This window comes from Bombus pyrosoma, linkage group LG7 (genome assembly GCF_014825855.1).
Source record: "Bombus pyrosoma isolate SC7728 linkage group LG7, ASM1482585v1, whole genome shotgun sequence".
In the NCBI taxonomy this organism is placed as follows: domain Eukaryota; kingdom Metazoa; phylum Arthropoda; class Insecta; order Hymenoptera; family Apidae; genus Bombus; species Bombus pyrosoma.
In genome coordinates, this window is record NC_057776.1 from 13,741,350 (window position 1) to 13,769,274 (window position 27,925).

The 27,925-nt window shown below is 34.9% G+C and overlaps 1 protein-coding gene across 1 annotated transcript in view; it reads right to left on the reverse strand.

The window, feature by feature from the left end:
- LOC122569097 overlaps positions 1 to 27,925 on the reverse strand; it is a 70,387-nt gene that overhangs the window by 13,261 nt on the left and 29,201 nt on the right. Inside the window, exon 2 of the mRNA XM_043729621.1 lies at positions 16,907 to 17,285. Within this exon, the coding sequence (XP_043585556.1) occupies positions 16,907 to 16,991 (85 nt within the window). The 5' untranslated portion in view covers positions 16,992 to 17,285. The remainder of the gene's footprint in view (positions 1 to 16,906; positions 17,286 to 27,925) is intronic.

The window sequence follows — 27,925 nt, forward strand, 5'->3', positions numbered from 1 at the left end:
CTGTACACGAGCCTTAATCGTAGCCGGTGATCACGCGCCTGCTATATTTCTGCTTGCCGGACTAATCCGACTATTTTCCGGCGACAGAGCTCCGCGAACGAGCCCCTAATATTCGCGAATGTCGTTCGATCCTGATACGCAATTATAGTATGGCCCCTCGTTAATGAGATTCCCCGTCGAACAAACGATCGAGCCCCGGCTAAAAACTTCCAAAACGTCCTCATCTCCAACCATTCTGCACGCCGTTGTTAGGGATCCGGACAAAATATGGATCGTTCGATGATTTTAGCGAAATACGAACTGGGGAACTTGCGAGCCGAGGATAGGATTTTGGACGAGATTTTTATACGAGCTTTTATGATTTTTCATCGTGGAAAGGAATTGCGTTTGAGTGAATCTACTTTTATTTTGGAATAAAAGTTTTTCGTTGGTTTTCGGTAGAACTCGATTTGGACGAAAATCTGTATATGATCTGTTGTGATATTTTTGTCGCAAAGGAAAATTATCTTGCAGGATTCGGGATTATAGAGAAATCGTGTTTTATGATTTTTTTATTGTGAAGGGATATTTTTTATAATTTCCAATAGAATTTCATTTAGACGAGATTTGTATACGTATAACCATTCACGATTTTTCATTCAGACGAAAGACTGTATGCGGCAATTTTCGATTGCATAAAAATAATATTTCATAATGTTCTGTTGTGCAATAATAATCTTTCGTGATTATCAATTGCGATATTCCGCTTATTTGATAAGCAATTTCAGTTAACGTTAGCTACTCAGTACCATAATACTGTTACATTATACATAATTTAATATTAGCCACATAGCGATGAGATTAAAATTGAAATTAAAATTAGAAATTATAATAGAGTAATTTCAAAATATTGAATTACAATGCACTTGGTTTAAGAAATCAAAATTAAAATTAAAATAGCAGTACAAATTAAACTATATACATATGTAGTTTACTTCGAACTAATATTACAAAGTGTCACAAATAGAAACCATCTTTAATGAATTAGAATCTGTGTTACAAGCGTAATTAAACATTGTAAAGCTAAGGTAGAAGGTTGAGAACTTGCTTCCATAAATTTAAGAATGATATAAATAATCAATACTTGTTGCAAACATAAGTTAGATATATGAGGATTGAAAGAGTTAATTGTGTATCTTAAATGATGAATGAGTGGAATGAAATATGGTAGGTAATAACAAAAAATGAATGACCATGGAGATACCAGTGGAATATAACGTCAGAACGGATAACGAGAGGGTAATTAATTAAATTCGTATCGTTTATGTGTATTCGTAATGCGCTGTTTCCTTTGGTGTTTTTATCATTTGTTTAATTCCATATACATATATTATGAGTAAAGAGGTAAATACCATATTTGATGGTGACTTAATTTAGTGATAAAATTATTATCTCAAATCGTAGCTTTTATTCTTCTGAAAAATTTATCAAATATGCATTTAAAAATTTCAATTATCGTTATTGCAGGAAAACGTGTATTTTTATTTTAACTTTTGCAACAAAAAAAAGATAATCAGTTACCCGACAGCTCATTTTGGACGTCCATCACGGCAAATAGGAAAATCTGATTTAAAACGTGCTTTTAATATGTTAGTTTCTTTATTAATAATCTGAAGCTTCATTGTTCGTATAATTCACTTCACGTATAACACTTCATACGATTTTAAAAAATTGATTAAAAACTTCTCAAGCGAATTCCAGTGTAAAATTACTTATGACAAAATTTTTTAGGAGAACTTCTGGCCGGGATAAATTGAAAACAATTAAAGTCAAGCAAAACCTACGCGCGTATTAAATGACTCGAAAAACGAGGGAATAACGATTTCTTGCGACGAGAGTTTCTAGCGATGTTTTCAAATCTGAACGCACTTATGCGCAGACAAAAGGAAGATGGAACGAGCTAATTCAACTATCTTTCAAAAACGAATCGTATCTCGAGATATCATTCTCCCCTCGAATAAACGAACAAGAGTATAATGCATTAAAATATTAAAAGCTTTTCGTGATACTTACTTTCTCCACGAAATACCGTATGACTTCGTCCGTCGAGCAAAGTAAAATTCGTCGTTAAATTCTTCAATTCGGTTGCAAGCAATTTTCCATTAAAAATCTTCTCGATAATATCAAATCGATTAATTTACGAGGAAATCATTTTCATAAAATAATTTAATTTCACACGATCGCACAGATTTTCATTTTATATAATCAAAATTCATTTTATACTACCATCTCTATACAATAATAATTGAAAATTTCATAAAATAACTGAAGCTATAACTGGCGGCTATAGAAAATTCAGAAGCGTTATTTGCAATGCGCATGGAACAGAAAGCGTGGATTAAATGCAGGATAAACAAGCACTTTGCTGGGAAACTGAAATTCAAAAATGAATTAAACGCGATATAATAACAGGAAACTGTGTTTATATTATATTTCACGATGATGAAATACGCGGAGCTTGATATTAAAAACCATCTTTCTAGACACAAGGAGCGAAAGGTATGCATCGCATTGCATTGTATGATTGATGTTCCGAAAAGATAGAAGCAGAAATGAAATGTTCACAGAAATTCTCATTAATGTAAGTGAGAAGAAGAAAAAAATACTATCGAAACAGATACATCGGAACTTCGAAATTTACGATTCTTATTTCGACCATTTTCTCGTCAGACTCATCAGCTCAAATCATTTATTTCGTCGCGTCTCGATAAATCACCTACCGCGTTCTTCTCACGAAATTTCGTTCACGAAACCTCATCAATTTCTGCCGACGAAACGTGGAAAAGAGGTATGAGAGAAAGGAAAAGTGGGGGGAAGAAAGAAAAAAATGGGGAAGTAAAAAAAAAAGAGAGAAAAAGATTATTCGACGTAAACGAGTTAGTTTCTTGCGTTGGTACCGTGAGCGACGACGAGATACTGTTTGTCAGGAAGCACAAACAGTTCCGTGTGTCCTTCCGGTTGGTTGGAAAAAGAGTGATTAAGGATCGCGGCGCTGGCCGGCACGAGCGATTCGAATCGCTCAGCGGCGTGCGGGCATCTTCGAGGTAGATCGACCGATTAGGGGCTGACCCACGTGAGGAATCGTTCCTGAAACGCCGGACGACGGTATTCATGGTGAAAACAGGACCTTATTTATTCAACGGCTCTCTGCTCCGGGGACTAATGAAATTACTCAGAGGCCGACGACCGACAGGAGTTTACCAGCTAATTAATTGGCATTGATGCAGCCAATTCCATTGAAATGAAGCGCCGCTCGTTGATGCTATTTCCTCTTTGCGACTCTTATGTTCTCCCGCAACCCCATGTTATTTCTCCCTTCCCCCTTCTCTCCCACTCTTTCTCCACTCTGTCTCCGTCAAATCGTTGATCTTTATCTCTCTTGATCAGTCTCCTTTGCATCCTGTCGCTAGCCGTCCTCGTCTTATCGTCAGGAATCTATGATACGGACGCGGCCTTTTCAACCGTTTTCGCCGTTTCCTTCCTTTTCATCCCCCCTCCATCCGCCTAGCTTTCTTCTTATATTTCTTTTTTTCTCTAAACCCCCTCCTTTCTCGTCGTTCCATCCTGTACTCGGTACAGCGTGACTTCGTCGTCCTCCACCGTGATTTCTCGTCTCTCTTCTCGTTTCAAGCTTCCTTTTTCCTCTCGTTTCTCCGTCCTCGTCATGGCTTCCTCCACCCTATTTTTCTCTCCCCCGCTTTGTCCATCAGTGCACCGATTGAATTTCTACGGGTAAAATGCGGCCATACTAACTTAATGGCGCTTTCAAACCGTGATGCACTTGATCCAGTTTAATTTTTTTCGCCAGGTAATTGTCTCGATTTTTTAACGGCAAAATTACCGCGCCCCCCGTGGGGTTTTAGTAGTGGAGCAGCCTGCCGGCACGCGGCTTTATATTTTTATCATTCTCACCGTCGCCGGTTAATACACGCCCAGCGTGCGCCAGTTTTTACGCGCCTGTTTTTAGTCCTTTCGTTTCGTGTTCCCTTTCCACTCGATGTTCTCTTTCCTTTCTTTTCTTAATCAACAATTTTACGTATGAAAATGGCCGGAGGCAAGGGGAGACCGTTGTTAAACAAAATTTCTACACTCTGTTAATCACACTGGCTTTGTAATTTGTTTAATTCAGATCGTGTTCAAAGCTGTACGGCTATTTGGACGCGTTGGAAGGTGAATTGCGTCGTGTATGGTATTCATTAAATTATGATATTGAAAAATACGTAGGTACGCCGTGAAATCGACTATTCCGATCGAACCAGCTCCGCGTTATTTAAATTACCCGAACTGAGAAGCATTCAGTAAATTGGGAATGGAACGAAATGGAATTAAACGTAGTATGGAAGGCAAATTGAATGGACCCGCTAAAAAATATTGTTCTAGAATTTTTGAGTATTGTAGAATTCAGCGACGCGCGTGAAAAATGCTACGTACACGTAAGTCCAAAAGTCAATCCCTGTCAAGTAAAATGCTATTTCCTGTTTGGCTACTGCAAGTGATTTACGAGGGGAACGTACAATGTTCGACTCATCGATTCTGCTCGGGTTTTGCATATGGTTAGAGCGCACTGTATGTACTAGCGTGCAGTAACAGGATGAAATCTACAATTTAAAATTTGACAAGAAACACTACTTTTTACAGATACCATCGAACTTTTATTTCTAGTAGGAAATGTTCCACGAATTTGTAAAAAAAAAAGATTTTTTATGATATCACTAAAATTTCACAAAAATTTGTATAGTAACGCATTTCAGTTACTATACAGTTTTGAATCCGTACTAAGATTAATAAAATATTTGTCGCACGCTGATTAGATTTCTAAACGAAAACAAATTTTACATCTTTCGACATAATTTGCATGATAGTTCGATAAAAGAAACATCGCCCACGATAATACAATACGTACATAGCGATATTTTTATAATCTAGGATAACAATTTTTTGCAAGGTAAAATCTTCCAGAGGGATACTTTATCTCTGGCATTTCAGTTAAAATAATTTTCATTTCACCACGTACCTGCAATCTAAAAATACTCTGATTTTTTATAATTCCGCTTTTCCACATTCACCCCATCTTTTACTTACAAATATTCTCTTATTTCCATGAATACGACGCATTTCCGCGTCTAAAAGCATACAAAAATCCACCCTAACAAACTCGATGCGTAAGCGACGACACCGTTAAAAAAGTCCTTGAATCTCCCTTCAACAAAGGGGACCTAATGAAAAAACATTGAGGCGTTTTTTTTTCTTAGCGGGACTTGCATCCACCTCGAGGCTCGATTTTAACGCGGTCTGGTCGTACTACTTGGCAACAATCGCGGTCGTTTGCGGGATAATTTAGTCGCGTGTTGCGTATACTGCGAGAAAAAGGAGAAAAATCGAGGACAAAAGAGTAAATGTAAATTCGTTCTTAACGAGATATTCCCATAGGTGCATGTCCCGCGGGGAAGATTGCACACCCTTGTCCCTCGGCGAGGCGGCGAACGAAATCGTCGAAGTAGTCGAGCTGAGATTCCGCCCTGTTAAAACGACGTTAATCCCTTTTATAATAATATCCGCGTAGATTGAAGGACAACTTAATTAGCCGAGATTGTTAGGACCTCCGTGAAAGACCGCGACAATACTCTGCCGGACTGAAATTCGCCGATTATGCGGAGAATAACGTGGACTCCCTATTAAAGATTCATTTTCCGCCTAGCAATACGCCTTAAGATCAGCTAGCGCGTGTCTACAGGGACCCTTTGCGCCGTAATTTAACAAGTAACAATGTAACATCAACGAATCGACAAGTTGCTAATCGTAAATTATTTAACATTAATTAATTAAACTTTCTATTTTACAATTTTACGATTCTTACGTCAAATGGGACGGATAATGAAATGACTTGTAATTTATAAAATTTATCTACTTTTAAGATATCGTTTGGTTGATCGGTAAATTTGCCAATGCAAGCGCATTTATTAATATCAATAATTTAGTATTTATAACTTGCGATTTGTAAAACTTCGCTAATGATACTAGTTCGATTGTACGAAAGTGCTTGGGTCTGTGTTATCGTGAAACGAGGCTAGCTCAGTTAGAACTGAACATGAGAACGTGTGAACAGTTTTTTAACCCTTTCAGTTCAATCATCGAATTTTTTATCCTGTTTCGTTGTAGCATCTTTAATTTTTGTCTTATATATATTAATCCTTCAAAAAAAAAAAAAAAATGATCATTATATTACATAATTTTTATGAATGAATCTGTAATTTATATCATGGAAGAGCTATATCTAATTAAATCATGAACTTATGGGCCTCATGACCAAGGTTTTTATAGAATTTTCATTCGATAATAAGTCAAGATACGAATCACTTTTTATAATGTTACTAACACTATATCGTGAGTCTAACTTCTGGCTAATATCTGAAGTGAAAGAGTTTGATATGAACCTGGAATCGTTTTATATTAATTAATAATAGTAGAGACATTTTTGGGGTGATTCTGTAAAGAAGACATAACGCGTTAAAATTTGAGATCGGTTTTGCTGAAAATAAAAATATATTTATGTATAGTTAATTAATAATTAATAACGTAACATAAAATGTAATACAATATTGGGTATACGCGTATTGGGTGCACATCGAGTGTAAAAGGATTAACGATTTATTTACTCGTAAATTGTTTTGCTGGAAAGAATGTTGTATAATTTCGAGATGGACATAAAACAGATGAAAATTTTATTTCATCAATATGACAGTGTATTTCATTAATTTTGTTCAAATTGTCTACGATTCGAATATTTATAACAGTGGTAGATAAACGGAAATACGCTCTTGATGGAAACTGTGTTTGAGAAGAATTATTCGATAAATTCAAATTACTCGGTTGTTTATTTGAAGTAATTGATAGAAAATACTGGTAGAAAGTACTGGATGAAAATATGTATTTTGTACATATTTTGAACGAAGATCTTAGTTAAGATAGCATTTTACGAAGGTTTATATACTATTTCACTTGAATAAATTTGTTTCTTTAATACTAACGGAATTGTATTTGATGAAAAGAAATTATTTTATTACTTCAAAAAAATATCTGATATGTATTTAATTCTTTTAATGAATCAGATAATTCCCTGATAATATCTATGAATAAGATTTTGATATTTTCATAAAAATTCCTTACTTTACGCGTATCAAATTCAAAGATCGTGATTAATCTGTTAAATTAAAAGAAAAAATCCCCTCTGGGAATTTTAATAAACAAGCTTCTAGTATTTTCATAAAAATTCCTTATTTTACGCGCGTCAAGATTAGATATCAAAAGGAAGCCAGAAATTGTTGATGAAATTTCAGCTCGTACTTTATGACGTCAACTGAACGACCGCGGGAGGAAAAAGCGAACTCGCAATCGAGTTCGAGGAAGAAATTAAGTGGCCTGTACACGAAGGAACTCGCAACAAACAGATTGAATTAATCTGTTAATCTGTGGGTCTGTACGAGCAGACATGCAGAAACGTGGAATCTCTTACAAATTAGATTAAAGTAAAACGTCGTTAACGGAATGACTGGAAGCTCCTTGCATAATTTTCACCGTAGACCGAGCAAAGCATATGGCAACATATCACGAATTGAATCCGGACGACATGAAACAGCCGTATATTTCCATATGCGTCGCCTGGCCTTTGAATACGATCGGGCCACGCGATAAACTGGCGAGAAATTAGCTTGCATAAATCATACGTAGAATATAATAACAAAATCTGATGGTGTTGCGACGCTATTGGGAGTCGGAGTTCAACTAATTTTCAGAAACTCTAAGGATACAATCGTGTAAAATTAAATGCAACCCCCGTGAGACACTATGCAAGTGTCCTGAATCGATACTGTCCTCTTTGGAATATGTTGCTAAGCGTTAAATGCAAGAGATTGTGCATTTGTACCTCAATTCCAAACTTAATATATTGTTCAGATGGTAATGTATGAAATGTTGGATTTTGTTGCACTAATTCTTTAAATATTTTGCCTTTCGATAAATATTTTTACCTTTGTAAATGAATCGTTGTGTATCTACTTTATTATATCTCCTTTAACTGTCCTGTGATTTTGGAATTTCTATATTTCGATCGCATTAATTTTGGCAAAAAAAAAAAAGATCTGTAACGTTTTAAAAAGATGTTTGATACAAACGAGAAGTCATGCACACGAAAAATTTGTTTCCATTTTGCTGAAATTTCAAATATTTTTTAATATCAGAACAATACAAGATAAACAACATAACGCAACAAAGTTAAAGATGAAAAGTTGAAATGTTATTCATCAAACGGATTAAAATCTATCGTTGCTTGACACGAATATTTTGAACATGAAATATAATTTGAGGAAGACTGTAAGGCAAATCGTAACGAATTTAATTGATATGAACTTTGTAAGTATCGCGGAGGAGGAAACACATAGGACACGCGTGAAGAGGGTTGACATTTTTGGTTAGACACTGTTCTCTTTCTCTATTTTTACGTGGAATGAAATAAACGTAAATGTTGAAACTATTGTATGAAATTTAGAAGTTTATCAAAATGAGAAATTCGTGAATAAAAATTCAGAGGATAAAGAAAGCAAAACTACAAATTATAACTTATATACTAAGATAGCACATAAAGAGACAAATATTTATGATATATATCCGATAATTTACAGAAACAAAACCGGAGAAAAATAATCGCAAGGAACGTGCTCGGAACTTTTAATTAATAATAACACGATGAGCTACCCGAGTTTATCAAAGTTCAAATAAAAAGTTAATGTAGCGCAGATGGTATGGCGTAATTATAAATATCATAGATTTTTAATCTGTTTAACTTTCTCTCGGCAGTGAGATATTTTTTTCCATTTGTAAGAATCTCCTTTTTAATCATCGTTTGGAGGAAATTGGTTCGGAAAGTTGAGCGTGCAATTAGCGTACCGGAACAAGCGAAAAACCTGTGTCAATAGAGAAAAACACGACAGGTTTAAAACACTGACTAACGACATAAAGGAATACGTAATAAGGGCATACGAGTCAAAGGTAAATGCTCGCGTTAATAGCCAATTACCAAGCAGTTTCCTGGTAGAACACGTTGCTTTCGATGAAAGCCTTACGCTTGCTAACCGTATAATCGAAAATTAGGGTGCAGTTTGCAAGTGCTTAAGCAACAACTGTTTATTGATATAGTTAATGAATTTCCGCGCAAACTGTTAGGTCTTGGCAAATACTATTGCATACAACGCTGCGTTCCTCGAAAATAAATGTTTTCCGTAGAATATCGGAAGTGGTTCGTTAGAAAACAAGAAAGTGGAAAATTATGCGTTGGCAGAAATTTTGAAATATCGTGTAAGAAATATATTAAAAGAAAATGTTATTTGAGAGAGATTTTGTTATGAGTAATCGATATATGGCGTGATCAATATAATTGATACGTTGTAGACAAAAATAGCATAGCGAAAAATAAAATTTATTCAAAGAGATGTAGGAGAAATATAAACTATTAATATTTCTGTAAATATATTAGATTTTTCCAGAAATGCATTATATGACTTATTATCAAGGATTCTAGACAATCGAACATTAATTGATAATTAAAGAACACCTAATAAAATGCCGCATTTTTTACGATAATACTGCTATTATGCAAAAATATAGTCGGATGATACTGTTACCATTATGTTACATTGAGAGTAATAATTAATTCGATCGTAGCAGAGAAGGGAACAACCAATTACCATAATCTAACTATTTACGAAGAATTTTCGCTACTTAAATGAATCGTTCCTTATTGTGTTTGTTTCCCTTGTTCCCGAAAATGAATTTGATAAAGGAAAACGACGGAGTTTCGTATAATTTAGAAAGTACAGTCAGAAATTTCAACTTGAAATACAGAGATTATTACAATCTCTGATTTTCATGATACTTTGCACTACGATATTACGTATTCCACATTTATAATTTTACCTGCGGTACAACAAAAATTACTTTTATCTAAAACGTAACAGCTGAAGTCGATACGTAATAGGAAAAATATTTTACGTTAATTCTCATACGATTTAAAAATATCTCACTTGAAAGCTACGAAATTTCAGAATATTTGATGAAAAAGTAATCTTCTCCATCATGCAATTTACACATATACACAAGGAATATTCGCTTTACGTTAATGAATAGAAAAACGTTCCAATTTTACGATTATTCAAGATAAATAATATTAATACAATAGATCAAAATAGACTAGAGATTAGAGATAAAATTTCAAATCCTGTTAATGGTGTTGTAGAATACGTCAAAACTGAATAGAGATTTCAATTCATGCATAATTATAAGTATGAATCACGATTAAATTGTCCACCTGTAGCACGCGACGTACGTGCATGAATTGTGCGCACCATCAATCACCGGTAGATAATAGCAGGTATTGGATCCATGTGCTTTAAAGACACAGTGCTTTGGGGAAGGTGGGATCAAAATTGATCCGCTATGCATTATCGTTATTACATTAAGTGGGTCGGAGTATAACCCACTAAGCTTCAAAGGCTTATGCCGAGAATTGAGTAAAGGTTAGTTATTTATACCCTAGCTGGTGAACGCTAAAATCCAAAATTTCCAGGAAGACACAAAACGGCTCAATGACATGTCTATAAAAATCAAGAAATTTCCAATTCTATGTATATATTATATGAAGTAAAAAATAGAAGCCGATGATTTTAAACGACCATTTTATATTCTATTTTATTGTAGTAATTGTCTGGTACAATCATGTGGTATTTAAGTACGACAATTTACTTCTGTTTTTGGGGTTGCAGTTTTGAAGATATTTTTAATTCTATGTATCGAAGGGACGTAAAATATAGTTTTGTCATCCTAAACGTTTAAGCATTTTCTATTCTATTTTAGTAATCACCTAGCAGTTAAGTACACGCGTGTCTTATTTTTTATGGGGTTGTAATTTTAAATAGAAATAGAAGCACGAAGTATGCACGTTAAAGTGCATCTATTTCTGCCTAAACAAAAGAGACAAATATAACAGAAGCATCTCGAACCGCATACTTCGTACTAACATGTTAGTCTAACTCACGGTATCTACCTTTCGAGGTATTCTGTTTTGTTTAACTTGGATGTTACCCGAGTGTCTGGTTACCTTGTGCATTCTTTGATGTTTTAATGTACATTTATAACTGGCAGTTCTCGAGATCTATGCTTAGTTCGTGTGCAGGTGTTTTGTTTTAAACAAAAGTTTTTCTCCTCCCCAAACTTTACTTAATATCAGTGCAAAGCTTGCTATACACTTTGGTGTACTTTGCTAGGTTTTTTTTTAAACAGGATTGACAAGAAATTGGTACGAAGTTTAGATCACGTTTAATAATAAATAAATGTAAAGAATTGATGAAAATAAATTGACATAAAATTTAGATGACTAAATTCTATTAGCAAACAGGGCATGTAGAATCAGAGAGTAATTTATTGATCCTCATTTATCATTTATTTGATATTGAGAAAGTAGCATTCAAAATTCAGTGTTTTAAAAATTCTAGTTAATAACCTTTATGAAGATCCAGCTACATAATTCATTGTACTTATATTTCCTCGATATCAATTTTTTTATATTTAACACAATATATTTTCTTTCCCATGCTAAATGTATAATGCATAATGTATAATGTATAATAGAATATCTTACAATAAGAATAATAATAATTCCAATCTTTTAGCACTGATTAATTTAATCAATTTTCTATGTAGTTCACTTCATATAACTTTATATAACTTTTACACCCCTTAGATTTATTACTATTCAACTAACTATTATTTTCGTCCTTAACTTAAACATGATAAAAATGAAATTTAAATTGCTTTGGTTAGAACTGCTCCAAATAAAATTTGTAAGTCATGCGCAACTTGATTTTTAATTAAACAATTCGTATAAATTACGGTCTAATATTATTTGAATATAACTGGAACAAAAGTAAGTTGCCATCATTTCCCATCTCTCTGAGATCTAGTTTTCGAGCTAACGTTCCCACAACGCGCTCCTGTTTAATAACGTAACGACATTGTAGAGCGATAATTAATGGCGGCTGTTGGAGGGTTAAAAAAGAAAGGTGAATGAGAAATGATTACACCTTTGACGGATCATTAATGAAAATCTACTCGGCGGAAAGTCGAAGAACGGCATCGAATATTGTTGTCGGCAGCACAAACGACATTACTAAGCCGTATAATTAGTAGTAAGTGAGGCGTTATTAGTAATTAATTTGCACGCTTTAGGGAACGAAGCCTGCAATCTTCATAATTCAAAATTTTATACGGAATTCGGTCAAATTGCGTGACCTGTTTCCCGTCGTCTTCATTTATCTCGAAACCCTTCTCGTTCGTCCCTTAAATCACTGAAAATGAATGAGGGACCGAACAAAAATTAATAACTTCTGAAATTTAGGAGTCGAACTATAATTATTTGAGATAAATCTGTATGCTTCTCTGAACTAATTAATAGTGAAGGGAATATGCAAAGTAATTTCCTTCCTGATTATTTCACTCTAATTTTCGAACAATTTTACGAACCTATTTCTATAATACTTTAGGCATTTTATATAGGTATGTTTTAGAAAATATAATAACGGCTTTAACGTATAAATTAATACAAAACTGTATATTACATATAAATAATTATAAATATATTTTTTTTAATTGACGATTTACAAGTTTGTGGAAAACAAAGCGATATTTTTATATATTTTTGGAATTTTCACTTATGTTTGTACGATATATTTATACGTTTTGCATGGAATTACTGAAAAAATCGTTATTAATTGTGTTATTAATTGTTGATTCTGATCGTTCATTATTATGCTAATGAACATTTCATCTATGTATATTCAACGCGACATTTGAGAACTGTAAGTCAATATTTATTTGTCTTTCGTATTTTAAATAATAATACTACCTCATTTATGCACAAGGAATAAATAAAGATTAATGTGCAACTGAAATTAATTCTAAAAAGAAAACACGTGAATTATAAAAAAGAAAATGCATGTTTCATGATGTGATCAGTACGATAAAATAATTTAGTAACAAATGAATAATATGATAAACATCTAACTAAAAAATAATATTTCTGTCCCTTAACTTTCGTCAGCAAATTTCCTAATTATTTTCAATCAAATGAACATCTTTTTATAAGGTTACAGTTTTGCCCTGTATCGAATAAAACAAAACAAGCAAAGAAGTTTCAAGAAATACTAAATTCTAACAATAAATAAATACTCGATTACCTTTGCAATTTACTTAACCCATTAAGGATTCAGCAATAGTTTGTCATAATGTTATAAATACTTCAAATTCTTTAAATTTCATAAAGAAGTAGCAACGAAAGAAAAGAATTAAGGAAACCTATTTCATCGTCAAGATGTTAAAAAAAAAAAAAAAAAAAAAAAAATAGAATTCGTTAATGTAAATCGACTGGGAAAAATCTTATAATTAATTAAAAATAAAGACATTCTGCTACGATCAGTTAGAACAACGAACGAGTCGTGACTGCACACCGTGTCAGTTCTTCAGAAGACATCCTCTGATCGGCTACCATAAGTCACGAGCCAATTATAAGGGCGCCTTTGAACGGGTAAAAATCGGAGGCATTCGCGGTCCATCGACACGGAGCCGCGTAACGACTAATAAGTAGCGCTTGCATTAATAATTAATTAGCGAGCTGTCGGCCAAGCGAGCTGACCAATTTCCATAATTCAACGACCACGGCAATATACAATATCGCGCGAGCCCTTTCGAACGTGAGGACCTCTAGCCCAGCAATAATGGCGGGGCCGATACTAATAATTACTGGTGGATTCGCACGCGAGTCAATTGCAAATTAGTCGGCGGCTGCGTATAATTGCCGAGTTTTTTGCCGGTGTCGAATCGTTAAGTTCCCCCGGTCTGCCTTGTATGGTAAACAGCCATTACGTCGCTCGAATAACGTTACGTGGGACGCGTTGTTCCTCCGGCGCGGCGCGGGGCCACGTGTACTTCCTTTTCCATTCTCCACCTCTGTCAAATTTTACGCATCGAGGGTCGATTAAGCTTGTTTAACGTTGAAACTACCGAAGTATTCAAACTGATCGATTCATAATTTTTCATAGTAGTTTTATATCTGATTTATCGGATTTGAATGGTTTTTGGTGAAGTACGTAGGTATATTGTATGTACACGGGTACGAAGTTATTCTTTCCTTTGTTACTGGAACAACTAATTGTATGATAAACAAGTCATAATTTTTCGTAGTAATTTCACAGATTTGCAACACTGTATTTTTGGTGATATAAGTGATTTTTAGTAAACTTTGTATATAGATAAGGGATTTTCCCCGTTTGTTACCAGAGGAGGTAAAAGTAATCAGTTTACAATTCTTCATAATAATTTTATAGATTGGAAATAGAGTACTTCCGGGGATTTCAGATTGATTTTTCATAAAATATATAGAGAAATGTTTATTTGTTCTCTTTTTCCAATACGAATTTCATTTGAATTTCTTTCGTACAAGCTTCATGCTTCAATTGTCAATAGTTCTAGAGTAAGTACAAATTTGTAACTTTTCATATTATTTATCTAGTAAAAATAAAAGTGAATAAGTGAGTTTGGTTGTCGCTAGTTTCGTGGAATTTTTGTATTTATTAGGATGTAAGATTGAACGAACAACTTTGCTTTCATTCGCTACGGTGCTGGCTTTAGATGGTTTTGTTAATATCATATTATGTCCCAAGCAGATAGAAATTTCCCTTTTTGTTGAGTAGAAACATTCGTGGTAGAGTGGAGAATGGTGTAGTAGAGTGAAAATGCAAAAAACGGGTTATACACGCCTGACGATTAAATAAGAACTCCTATATTTCAGATTTTTTAAGATCAACATAGGCAAAGTTGAATTCAAAAAGGAAAGTATTTAAATCTAGTAATCGTAACGATTTTGTTAAATAAATCGGAAAATAGGACAAAAATATCCACGAATATTTATTACTACTACGCTATGCGTCCTAAGTAATCCTAAAAAGTTACATAAAACAATAAATAAATATATTAAAAAGTTTGTAGTCGTTATTTTAATTAAAAGCCAGCCCGAACTACGAATTTTACAAACTTCTTCAACGCATAATCTGCAGTAACAAAATTTATCTCCTACGATTCAAACAATTCGAAGAATCAATTTCCTATTGTCCGAACATTTTTCCAGTCAAACAATAGAAATATTTAACAACTTTTATTCGCGTCCATTCGCTCGTTTATTCATTCGTGCAACTACAATTTAATATAGGGCGGAAAGAGAGAAAAACGAAAAAAATGAACGCAGAATCGAGTCACGCAATTATTGACGTTATTATTTCTCCGGTTAATTAAAATAGCAGGGCTACGGTGGAGCGTGCGGCTCGAATAATTGCGACCGACGAATTGTTTAATTTGAATCGTCGTGAGTACGTGGAATTTAAATGTTCGCCGCTTTACACCCGCACGATTTGAATACCAGTGACCGGTGGTGGCGAGTCGAATTAAGGGAAAATCAGAAATGATTGTCACGTTGTCGAACCGTTGGATTATGTTCGACTTCGAGCTCGATGCTGTATGAATATTCATAGCGTTTCACCCCTTCGCGAAAAATTCCTAAGCAACCGACAGAGCGGCCCACGAATGCTCTATATAATTAATCGTATGCGTCGGCACGTATCTGATAACCGGATGATCCTTAATTCAGCCGCTCTTTATTTTGGGTAACACCTCTACCGCTGAGTATCGCGCGCGGAATTTCAAACAATGCTAGGGAATTTTTTATCCTCGGGGGAAAAACTTCCTCCTCTTACCTCCTCGTTCGTTATTGAATCAACGCTGGAAACCGAGGCAAATAGCAGCGTTCCTTTTTGCGATGAAATTGTAGAGATAGTAGAGATCGGAAACATGTTTGCATTGATTTAACACTGCTACTTTATTCCGTTGTACAGACGAAGCTTTTTTCCATTCGCTTTTGTTAGAAGATTTTATACATTGATCGTGTTATTCGATTGTATGCTTTTGATTTTTTCTCCAATATAAATAAATAGAGATGGAATGAAAGAGAAATACGTTACTTTAATTTTTGGTACGAATAAAATGTTATTTATATTTGTTTATCGAGTTTGCTTCTTGTTTAATTTAATTTATTCTATATTTGAATATTACGTTATTCTAATTTTAGCTAGATTATTAATTCTCTCTTTCTGTCTGTCTGCCTATCTTTTTTAAAATAAATCTTCATACTTGTTGAAATAAAATCATTTTAACGGCCAACAGGTCTATTTTTCGGAATTTACTTTCTTCCGCAATTGATTCGGCGAATAAAAGTGGAATAATTCTAACGGAGAAATTTAATAATCATTAAACTATCTTTACCAATTCTTCGAATTCGCATAATTATTCTCCGCGTTTCAAAGAAACCTTTTTCCCATTAACCAAAAGATGAAAAACTCATCCCTCTAGGCGGTCCGCAGGTTTCCATATTTCCCTTGAAAAAACTAGGAGAAAATGGAGGAGCAAAAAAGAAGGGTATTCTTTCTATTTAAAAATACCTAAAAAAAAAAAGACAGTAGAACATAACGAAAAATTTGTTCCGGAATCCGTGCCCAAAAATTCATTTCAATATCTTCTACGATATCCTCTAACTGTGCAATATATCAAGAGCACAAAAACAGTATTCACGTGGAAATTGGTTTCGACGATGTTCGCCAAGGTTTTTATCGGGCAACGTCTAGTAAGATGAAGTATAGTCTCGATCGGATGAATTAATCTCGGAGCCGTCAGGGGGTGTGAGACGGAAGCATCGAGTCCGAAAATTCGCACGTACCTCGAGTTTCGACGAGAGCCCAGCAAAGATTGGCCAAGGAGAAGAGCAGCAGAGAAAGTAGGTAGAGCGCGGCATCCCATCTCATCTTCGTTGTTCCGGATAGCTTTCTCGGTGGCTGCCTTCACTCTTCTCTCGCCCCTCCTTCACCGGTCGCGCTCATCTTCTATCATCCCCTGGCGCGTTTTCAACGGTGCACGCCACGAAGGCTTCCGTGTTCCGGCTCGAGGACCGCACAGCACAGGCCACCCTCCGAGTCGACGCCAAGCCGTGGAATACAAGGATGCGGGGAAACGGTGGAAAAAGAGCGAGAAGAACGCTCGTGTCAGCGTGCTCGGCTTCACAGTCGGTGCAAGGGTGCTTATCACCTGGCTGATAACACCTGCAAAACAAATAGCCACTGTAGTAAACAGAGGCTGCGTTTTCTCGTGTAATTAACCTGCTGGTAATCCCAAGGTGGCGAGGAATTTGTTCTTTACTCCTCCTCTATCTTATATGTATATATAACCAGCCAGAAATTTGGAATATTTCTCAGTTTTATTTATTATTGGATCTCCTGCTGACTGCGTTATTAACGCTAGAATTATTACCGAACAAAGCGCGAGCTTGTGCCAACGAAATTAAAATGAAAAATACGTAGAAGAAAATGTTTTATACATACGATAGTTGGAATTATAAATTTATAAAATATTTGAAAAATTGTCGATCGATCATTTGTGATAAAAAATTCTGGTAGTTCTAGCGTCAATATATTCGAATAAATTGTTTCTCAAAGGCTAGGGCTCATTCAAATTTCTTTTGAAGCGAGAAATATGATTTTACCGAGCAGTTGTAATAATTTGTCTTGTGACATAATTTTGTTAATTTAAATCTGACGTCGATAAGTCAATAAAAACAACTTCATTTATAATTGAAAGAAAAGATTTCTTAAGATTTTACAAACATGAAATCGTCCTAATACCTATGTTTGCAGAAAAGTTTCCTAAGTCTGCTAAAGTGGTCATTATTATGTTATAAAGTAGTTAGCTAAGAAATAAAGAGATATTCATCATCCCCCTTTTTCTCGTATATTCAAATAGAACCATATAATAATACACAAATTGAATAGTACCAAAAAGTTAACTTCTCAGGAGTTCTATGATCCACGTTTCACCACAGTAGGAAACTTTCGTTTCATAATTCTGACTTTTTATGACATAAATTCGTCCCCATCTCAAATCTACTAAATGTCTCGTAATTTATAGGTTGGAGTGTAAGCATCCTACATACATATACATAGTTGTTTTACGCTTCTATTTTTCTGTTTCTCGTTCTTCCACGCTTTTTTCTCCAGCTTTTCTTTAGCGCCCTTAACGAGTCTCGTACGTACTGCGAAATTGAAATAAAAGCGGACGAACGAGTCCACGGTTTCCGCGCATAAAGCGGCTGATTTAACCGGATCCTCTCTCTCTCTCTCTCTCTCTTTCTTTCTCTCTCGCATGCGGAATTCATTTCTGCGGATTCGTTCCTGGATGTATCTATGGGAAGCGGTGCTCGCGGTGGTTACCTGCTCGCCGCCTCTATGAAGCGTCGTGAAATTAGTTTGCGAGGAAAATAAAAGGGAAATATGAGTGGAGATATTTAGTGGGTCGTGGATTAAGGGAAACATACCGCGGGGATCCTCTGTCCCTTCCTTTTTACGATTCCGAGCGGGAAAGTTACCCTCGTGCTCGAACAAAACTGAAGACAGGAAACCTATAGACGTGTGGAAAGAACGAATTGGACACGAACTTTGAAATGAACATAATGTGTTACACATGCTAATATTCGGACGCAACAGTATCTGTTTGTTGCTTTGCATAAGAGGGGATGATTTAAATATCGTGTTGCTTACATAATATGAACCGTTTCTTTCTAACGATAACGTGTAACAAAAGATTTTTAACAGAAAGGAGGTTCGTCACTTTGTTTCCGAATTTCGATGCTGCCTTTTTCGTCGTGTCATCGAATAATAATCGTGCGATTTCACGATAACTTTCACCCTTTTCTCTATGATGAATTACATGTTATCCTTTATCAAAGCTAGTGTTCTTTCCTTTTCGTGACATGTTAAATTGTTTGCTGTGTTATGGAAATATTGATGTTAATTTCTTCTGGCGTTAACTATACAACAGTTTTACAATTATGTAGAATAAATTTATTTCACAATTCGGACAGTTTCTAAGAATTTTTAGATCGCGGAATGCAAACAAGTGTCCGAGTATTAGTATGACGTGAAAGTAAGACAATTTTGTGTAAGAAATCTATCGTACAATTAAACGTTATTGTTAAGAAGAAATTGTTTATATATCTTCAAGCTGCAATGAATGGTTCATATTTTCGTAAAATATGCAACGCGATATTTAAATCATTCGCTCTTTAGTAACCAACAAATAGAGAGAGAGAAAGCGAGAGAGCTTTTTTGAAATATTAATGTGCAAAACTATAATACGTACATTGCAGAAACCTCTGTAGTTGGTTGATAAAATTATAAGTACAATCGAAAGGTTGAAATGTAAATGTCAATTAATAATGAACGAACGATACAAGTGACAATTAAACTATGATTGAAAGAGACAAACCTATAGAGTACAAACGAATAAATTTAACTAATCCAATACGATTTTAACCATTTATTCTTTCCTTAAATCTGTTAAGAAGTAAAACCTGAAAGTGCGTAGCGTTCAAGTAATGAATAATGAAAATTAAAAGTTCCCATTTCTGACATTTAAGCCATTTACTATTTCAATTCTGCTTATTCAAAGATTCAATTATGTTTGATAAATAAATTGGGAATATATAATAAAATTTATACATTTAAATTTATACATAAATTTTGTATCTCGTATAATAAAGATACTTATGAGATTGAATATGTAAAATTCTTCTCTAGTTGGCTGATAAAATTGGAAATACTAATTCTACTTGGAAGAAGACAATTCTATAGTAAAATTTGTGAGATAAGCATCGTGTTTGGTTAAAAATATACTATGCTTTATCACATTTGTAAATATAGGTACTTATAGGACAGACGTAGTTAGATAAGTGGGAAGGATAACAAAACTGTTGTCTATCTTAATCAGTAGAATTTTATATTAGGTCATCCCGTAAGTAAACGGTATAATATTTTTAGGGCTGAATTCAAAACGTTAGACCTCGCAATGATAAGGGTTTTATAAGCAGGAATGGAATTTATAATATCCAGAATATTCTTACCATAAAGTATCTTAGAAATTGTGCTATACAACCAACAAGATTAGCGACTTATTATATTTTCAAAATAGTTACCTTATTCCATGTTTATATCATATTGTACAAATAATTTTTATCCATATTTGTATAGTCCTGCGGCACACCAATTAGTAATTTCAAAATATTTTACGCTGTATTTTAATTCAATTCTTTTGTGTTCTTTTTTTAATACTTTAGCGTTGCGTAACTTTTTAATAAATGTAAACTAATTAAGCCAATCGAAAACTTATCAATTTCTAGGTATATCACCGATCTTGAATTTCAATCTCACATCTCTCTAATTACAGGTCAGAATACTCGTGTAAGTCACAAGATCGATCCCTGTTACCATCACGCGCGAACAACTTTTCTAAGATCTCTCGGAACAGAGGCATTCGTCACGGTGCGGAATTGCGCAATCAAAAGTACCCGGTATTCCGCATCGTAAAGCATCCGTGAGTTCCCATAGTATCCCGTGAGCGAGCAGAATCCCTAGTGTGTCTCAGCTCGAGGATATCGTTCGGTGATCCATTAAACGATAACGACCATAAAGATACAGGTATAATAGAATCTTTCTTCAATTTCATCGCGGGCGTAACGTCGTGGCGCGGCGGCCAGTCGCGGATGGGCCGTTTTTGCAGCGATAAAAGTGCCTCTTTATCCGAACCACGGTGAACTTATTCCGATCCCGTGATCCTCGCGGCGCGATCCATGGGATTCGCCGACGCGTCTACGTGCACGGCCGCCCTCCTGTTTGCCTTGCTCCTTATGCTAAATCCCCGACGTGGATCGAGAAGGGATGACTGGATGGGAGTTCTTTTCGATCTTCTTCAGGTGGCTTCGCCGATCCGGCGAGGCGGTGTTCGTCGTCGAGAAAAGAAAAAGAAGGGAAAAGAAATGGAAACGAATAGAAAAAGAGAAAAAGAGAGGAAAAGAGCTGGAGAGAGTCTCGGTTAAGGAGTTGGAACGAAATTCCGAAAGTTCCTGCTCAGTGAAACAGGTCACGGAACGAAAGAGCCGTCGTGGAGGAACGGTGGCGGTCTTTAAAAAGTTTTTCCTAGCTCCATTGCGGCGAATCCGGCGCTGGGATGCCGCTCGGATTCCCCGGGGATAAAACAAAGGATAATCAGGTCGCTTTTTATTCCCTGGACGGGTTCTGTCGGGTAGTTGCGAAGCTGCCTCTGGAATTACCGGCTTCCGACCCTTCTTTTCCTGTCTTCGCCACTTCTAAGCTGCTCGAATTAGGCTACGTTAATCCTTCGATGCCTGGCCTTCGCTTCGGGCCTGCGGCAACCCAACAGCCAGAGAGGTATCGTTCTTCTTCTCCCTCCCTGTCACGAGACGTCTTCGTTAACGCATCCGTCTTTCGCCTTAAACAGACCACTTCTCGTTCATCGGCGAAATTGGATTACGACGTGACGAGCCTCGCTTATGGTTTTTCGATGCATCCCGCGGTTCCTATCCTTTAGCTTCGTACGCTGTTGTTTGCGGCGTTTGGTAGTTGCAGCGGTTTGCTAGGTGGTTTTCGACGTTATACTTACTGATAATAGCGAATAGAGCAATTGAAATGGTAAACGATGTAAATGCCAGAAGCGAAGATTTGCAATAGAAACAAAAAGACATTTCAATTAATTCTGTCATTTATATCATTTATGTTTTAAACGTTCTGTATTTTCATTGTGTGTCGCCGCTGCAGATTCAGACGGAGAATAAATAGTAAAAATTTCATTGCATTTTTCGATAAATTATTAATAAATGAAGTCCTTTTTATTCCTTTCCATTTGTTCCATTCCACGCGTTCGTTTCAAAATCAAAACCACTTCAACTTCTCATATATTGAGTGTCGCGGATGGTTATTTGGTTTGGTAATTACTAGTTGCTCGGTTATCGTCGTTATACTTCAAATAAATGATATTGATTTAGAGTGTGCATGCGATAGAAACTTTTTGCTTCATTATTTGGCTTGTAACGCAAATTATTTTCTTCATACGTTTTAAAGATGTTCATTTCGTTCGTACTAATTTTCAGTATGCGAGCTGTTATTTAGCATAACTGGATAATTTCGATGATTTTCATTACTCGTATATCGTTATTTGATATTATAGTTTCTGACAGTTATGGTAGGTATCATGACCGATTATAAACGTGATATTACATGAAACCTTCATAATTGTTAATTTGAAATTTAGTTTACGTTTCAGGTATCAGTTCCTATGGTACACAAAACGTTCATGTTTCGAATATGTTCTAATTTCAATATAGTATTCTGTAATTAGTTGAAATATTATGATAGACATATATTACTAACTTAATTAGATTCTTTTTTTTCCTATTCTATTAATGAATCGTACATTCTCGCGGTATGAAAATAAAACCTTAAAATCATTTTAATTCTGAGCATTTATGCATGGAAGATATAATTTATTATTAATTAGTGGATAACGCTACTCGATTCACATCATTCATATTTTTGCTTCGTGGATGTTAAATGACTCAGTTTTATCGAAATATTCCGATAGTCGCAGGAAATATACACAGCGATGCGTTATCGACTCTGTCTGAACTAAAATGTCCATCATTAATTCATTCATGAAGATAAGATAAGTTATTGCAACGAGAAATTCTTCCATCAAGAATCGCAGTGATATTGCACGATATTGAGAGAGTTTGTGAAACGTTTAAATTATTTTTCGTATCAGAGAACTATAAAATTATTCTAGACAATAATGTCACAGAAAAAAGATGACTTCGATCATTTAATATGTCTCATTAAACGGAAAACTATAGCCATGGAAAAGATAATAAAGAAACAAAAATTTGCAAGTCGATGTGTCAAAAAAAAAAGAAAAAAAGGAAAGAAGAAGAAAGAAAGAAAAAGAAAGAAAGAAAGGAAAGAAGAAGAAGAAAATAAAAATTAATACTATTGAATATATCAATAATTGTATGTTACACGCTTCTAATGAATAGCAGATTTTTTATTTAAACAAAAATAATTCCATTTCTGTTATTGAATTATCTTATATGGACCGATATTAATATATCACGATACTCCTAATAGAAAGGAACTAACTTAATCTCTATAAAGAGATAGAAATAATAAAAATTTCTGGCATACCTTTCTTTCGAATTATATTCACTTTCATCCCTAGCTTTCTAATCTTTTTAGTGGATTTTTAACGATTAGAACGTGTTCTCGGTGGAAACGATGAAAATCTTGCTATTACTGTTCGTTCGTACAACGTAATTGTCGTATTCACATCTAGCGATTTTAAAGGAAAGTTTCACGCACAAAGGAAATGCTAAGAACAAGGACTGGGTATTTTGTATTCAGGACACGTTATTAACGGACGTAAGCACACCTTTAACAGAAGCTTTTTACACTCCTATATTCAGCACGCGACCTTAACAGTTCAACTATTCGGCAAATTCTCGACATCGTGCCGTAAGACCGTGTTCTGAATATAACAGTGAGAGCAGTTTCGTTCATAAAAGAACAGAAAGCTTTAATTTTTTATAATTCCTGAATGTCTACGTGTTTAAATATCAATTTACAAGAGAAAACTTTCTATTCTCTTACAACTTTCAATAGTTTTTCTATTTACTAACCTACATAGTATCGCTTTACCTTCTTCCCGTACTATGTATCATTGCTCCTAGTATTTAGTATTTAGTTGGTAGTATTTAGCTTGTAGTAGTTATTGCTCAGGTAATATCACGTTCATATACATGTAAGTCACTGATAAACCAAGCTGATCAACTCTATATCCTGAAAGTTTCTCAATTTAGTACCAAAACAGCGTTTAATAGTGTTTAATTCTTGAGAAATTGAACGATTAATCTGAATGACGTGGATTAGTTTGGTTCTTTTGTGCCTCATTTTGCCAATTTACTAGAAGAGATGAAACATTCTTTAATTTTGAGATACACGCGGAAATTAATTCTGAACATAAACTATTTCCTAAAGTGGGGAAAGTACCTTTTTCAGAAAATTGATTTTCTTAAAAGATCAGGAAGCTGGTTTTCTACAAAAGAAGCAAAAATCTGACGATGTATAATTTTGATATAAAATGCCTAAAAATAAGATCTACGGTATTTATTAATAAACAACGTATTATCCATTGTTTCTTAGAACTATATTTTTATTTGTAATTTCCTAATTCCTCTTCCATAAAATTGTTAAAAATCGAAAACAAAATATTTGGTCGCAACATTCCTCTATATCAATTCGGCATCTCTTATTTTTTTCAATTTCCAGCGGCACATTACCATCATAAAACGATAGAATAGATGAAAATCTATCCATGTCAAGTTTAAAGAATCGGGTAGTCAATTATATTCTTTTATTCCGTCCGATATGGTATTAGTAATATGCGATCAGACATTTTCATGATAAATACCAAAATATTTTTATAATTCTCACCTCATGATAATTTCAATCCCAAAGCACAACGACAAAAATCCCAGAGTTCATAAAAAATTCGTAGTTTATCTAACCCGATATAGAATTCCCCCATAAGTTATTTTCGTACAACGTCATATTCTCGCCCGTTCTATTCCGAAGGAGCTGTTTCGTCTGCCGTGAAATTTATGTTCCCGAAGAAGGAAACCAGCGTCGCGTGTATCCAGAAACAATGCCAATACCTATACACGATGTTATCGTAGCCTAAGTAAGTAGCCGCTTCGAAAGTTCGGCTCCTTAATGACGATCGGATCTCGAACTTCGAGCTCGAGATCACCTCAACCGTAATGATCGAACTTGCGATCGAATCCAGCACGGTAGAAGTTGAAACGGTCAGTGTTACGACCAGCGGTTTCATGCCGTTTGGTTGGTAAGATTTCTCTCACACTCGCCAATAATCGTATAAACTCCGAAAACAATATCAATGGAAGAGGGTTTGATTCGATGGGAACCGATAAACGTTTGTAACAAAGATGGACTTGAAAACTGAACATTGACTTCTCTATACTTTTCTATGTAATATCCTTATCCAACAGACACAAGTTAGATTGGAATTGCTCGAATAAAAAGATTTTTATTGAAAGAGAATTGTAGCTTTTAGCTACCGAGGGAATCGAAAGAATAAACAAAGCAGCAAAGATAGAGAAAACATGTGTTTATGCGATAGTTGGGTTTTCAAATTATAAGATGGAGCGATTCATTTAATGTTTGATTGTTGGAAACGTGGTCTGGTTTGCCCATCTCGATGATGTCACCTCGTATCATGTATTATTGATTTACCAGAAATTAGGTACACATTCAACATGGAAACATTTCCAATATCTAGCTTTCATTTGATCAGGTTATTAACGAAGAATGTTAGTTGAAACTTTTTGATCAATTTACAGGTGAAAATTGTTCCGACTGTTTATTCATTCTGATTACTTCTTTATTAAATTCCGTGACTGCAAAAACAATTAAACGCACGTGTGCACTTAATAATGCACTGCTGACAGTTTGTTGATTGCGCCCATTATATTTATTAACCGCTACATCGTCTACTGCTAGTACATTAAATACAATTTAATTTATGGACCAAGATATTAATTTGCCATTTCACGATCTACATTTACAACCTTACGTACAATTTCATATCCCCATTCCGATTTATGTTTCAATTACTCCATGCGATACGTTTAATTGGCTAAAAATAAGCGACGTAGTGTCTTTTGTGAAAATTGTAGATGGTGTACGAACAAAGCTTCTGAAGCATCTATCGTTCAAGGCGAAGATTATCAAAGGATCGTATATGAAATGAAAGTATTTAACTTTCAAAGTGCAATGCAAGACAAAATATATTATTTAAATAAAAGAATCTTCTTGCGTAAAATTGTAGGTTGTAGGCTTGCAACCGTTACAATGTTATTAATTGTAATTTACAAAATTCATTTATACAATCATACAATCGTAACTATACTTTCATGTGTAAATATCGAGCATACTTTGATTCTCGAGAAACAATTTCACAAAAAACGATCAATCTGTCTTGCCAATTTTTTGAAAATACCTTCAGTAACGGATTATTCTTCCATCGATTCTACAGTAAAAGCCCATCGATAAAATGTTAAGAGCCATTCTCTATCAATGATAACAAAATTAAACCATCAACGCAATTTTATTAGCGCACGATCTACTGCACATTGTACGGGAATTAGTGAAAATATCAAAAATATCAGAAACCTCTATCTCTTTCATGTTCGATGCTAACGCGAATATCAGAAAACCCTCGATATATATCATACTTAATTTATACTATTTCCCACATATTTAATAACCACGTATACCTAATATTCCTCATGGTATTTGTTTCAATCATACGTATACGGATTCCTGTCTACCCTTGAACTTCCCGACGTGTACATACTTTCGAGTCAATAGGGGCCTAACAAATAGAAGAGCACACTCCATCTGACCGAACCGCGCCGGGGACGAAACGAAGCTCGCCCAGTTGAACAAATTTCCGTTTCCGTACAAGTGCGCGTAATTTGAATCTTTGAACGGTAATTGGATAGTTTGAGATACTCCCGGCCTCGGTCCAACAAGTTACTTAGTTTAACTACTTTATTGCCTGTGTACACGGTTGCCGGCCAACGAGAAGGATCGAAGTCGTTCGGCCACGCTGCTTTTCGTCGCTTACTTACAATTAGCTGCTTCTAATTGCAGCCACGTTTGATCGACTTGGCCTAACTTTCCTCGTTCTTCGTTCGACCGTTCGTTCGCTTGATTTCTTCCGTGGCCGACTTCGAGTTCCGAGGTGGAATTAAATCTACGGAAGGCTGGAGAACTTGATGAAGCAATCGTAACGAGGATATCGAGTCACGATCGAAGAGATGATAAAGAAAAGATGAAATTTATGTTATGGCTATTTTAATCTCTCAATGTTTTAAACGCATATCATAATTCTATTTGGAACAAGATACTTGTATTTTGTAGCGGAACAGAGAAACTATTAGCTTGTCCGAAAAGTGTCTTCCTTTTACAGACACGTTCTTTACAACGACGCATCTTTATACGAACATGAAACCTAATCTGTCGAAAGCTGTAATCTTTATCTTGATAGAACAAAATGGATCATACGTAATTCGATAAAATAATATAAAACGGAAAATATTGTGCATCCGTTATTTCCTTATAAAAGGAAAGAAACTTTTCGAACGACCTAATATTACGTGATATATTTGAATGTATTCATTCTGCTACTCTTACACAACTGAACTAATATCATCAAGGAAATTTTGCAAATAAATTTTCTAAAATACAGGTTACTTGATTCTATCGAATGTAAAAGTTATGTTTTTCTTTCTATTGTGTTATACTATACAAATTCAATGAGAATTATGCATTTACAGGTTAATATAGAGACGCTTTCGCTTTTGTTGAAATAAATCGACTACAAGAAAGAAAAGTTGACTTTTGAAAATATTAATGTCGATTTTAAGCGTTATCGATACTACGTGTTCAACGAATCTTGTTTCCGTATTCTGCATATAATCGCATAGGGAACGTTCAATGTCGTATCGTATCTCGTTTATTATATCACCAAGCATTGAACTTTGTATAGCGAGAATTTATTGGCAACGATGCATGTCACGAAAATTTTAAACAATATTTCCTTATGACAAAGAAATCGCACGATATAAAACTTGCAGTATAAATTACATTTATGATAACACAGTATTTTAGTAATACTTTATAAACATCTTCAATTTCTTAACTCACTGAAGCAAAATTTCAACTTCGTATAACACGATTTCATTTAATAAACTTGCACGAAA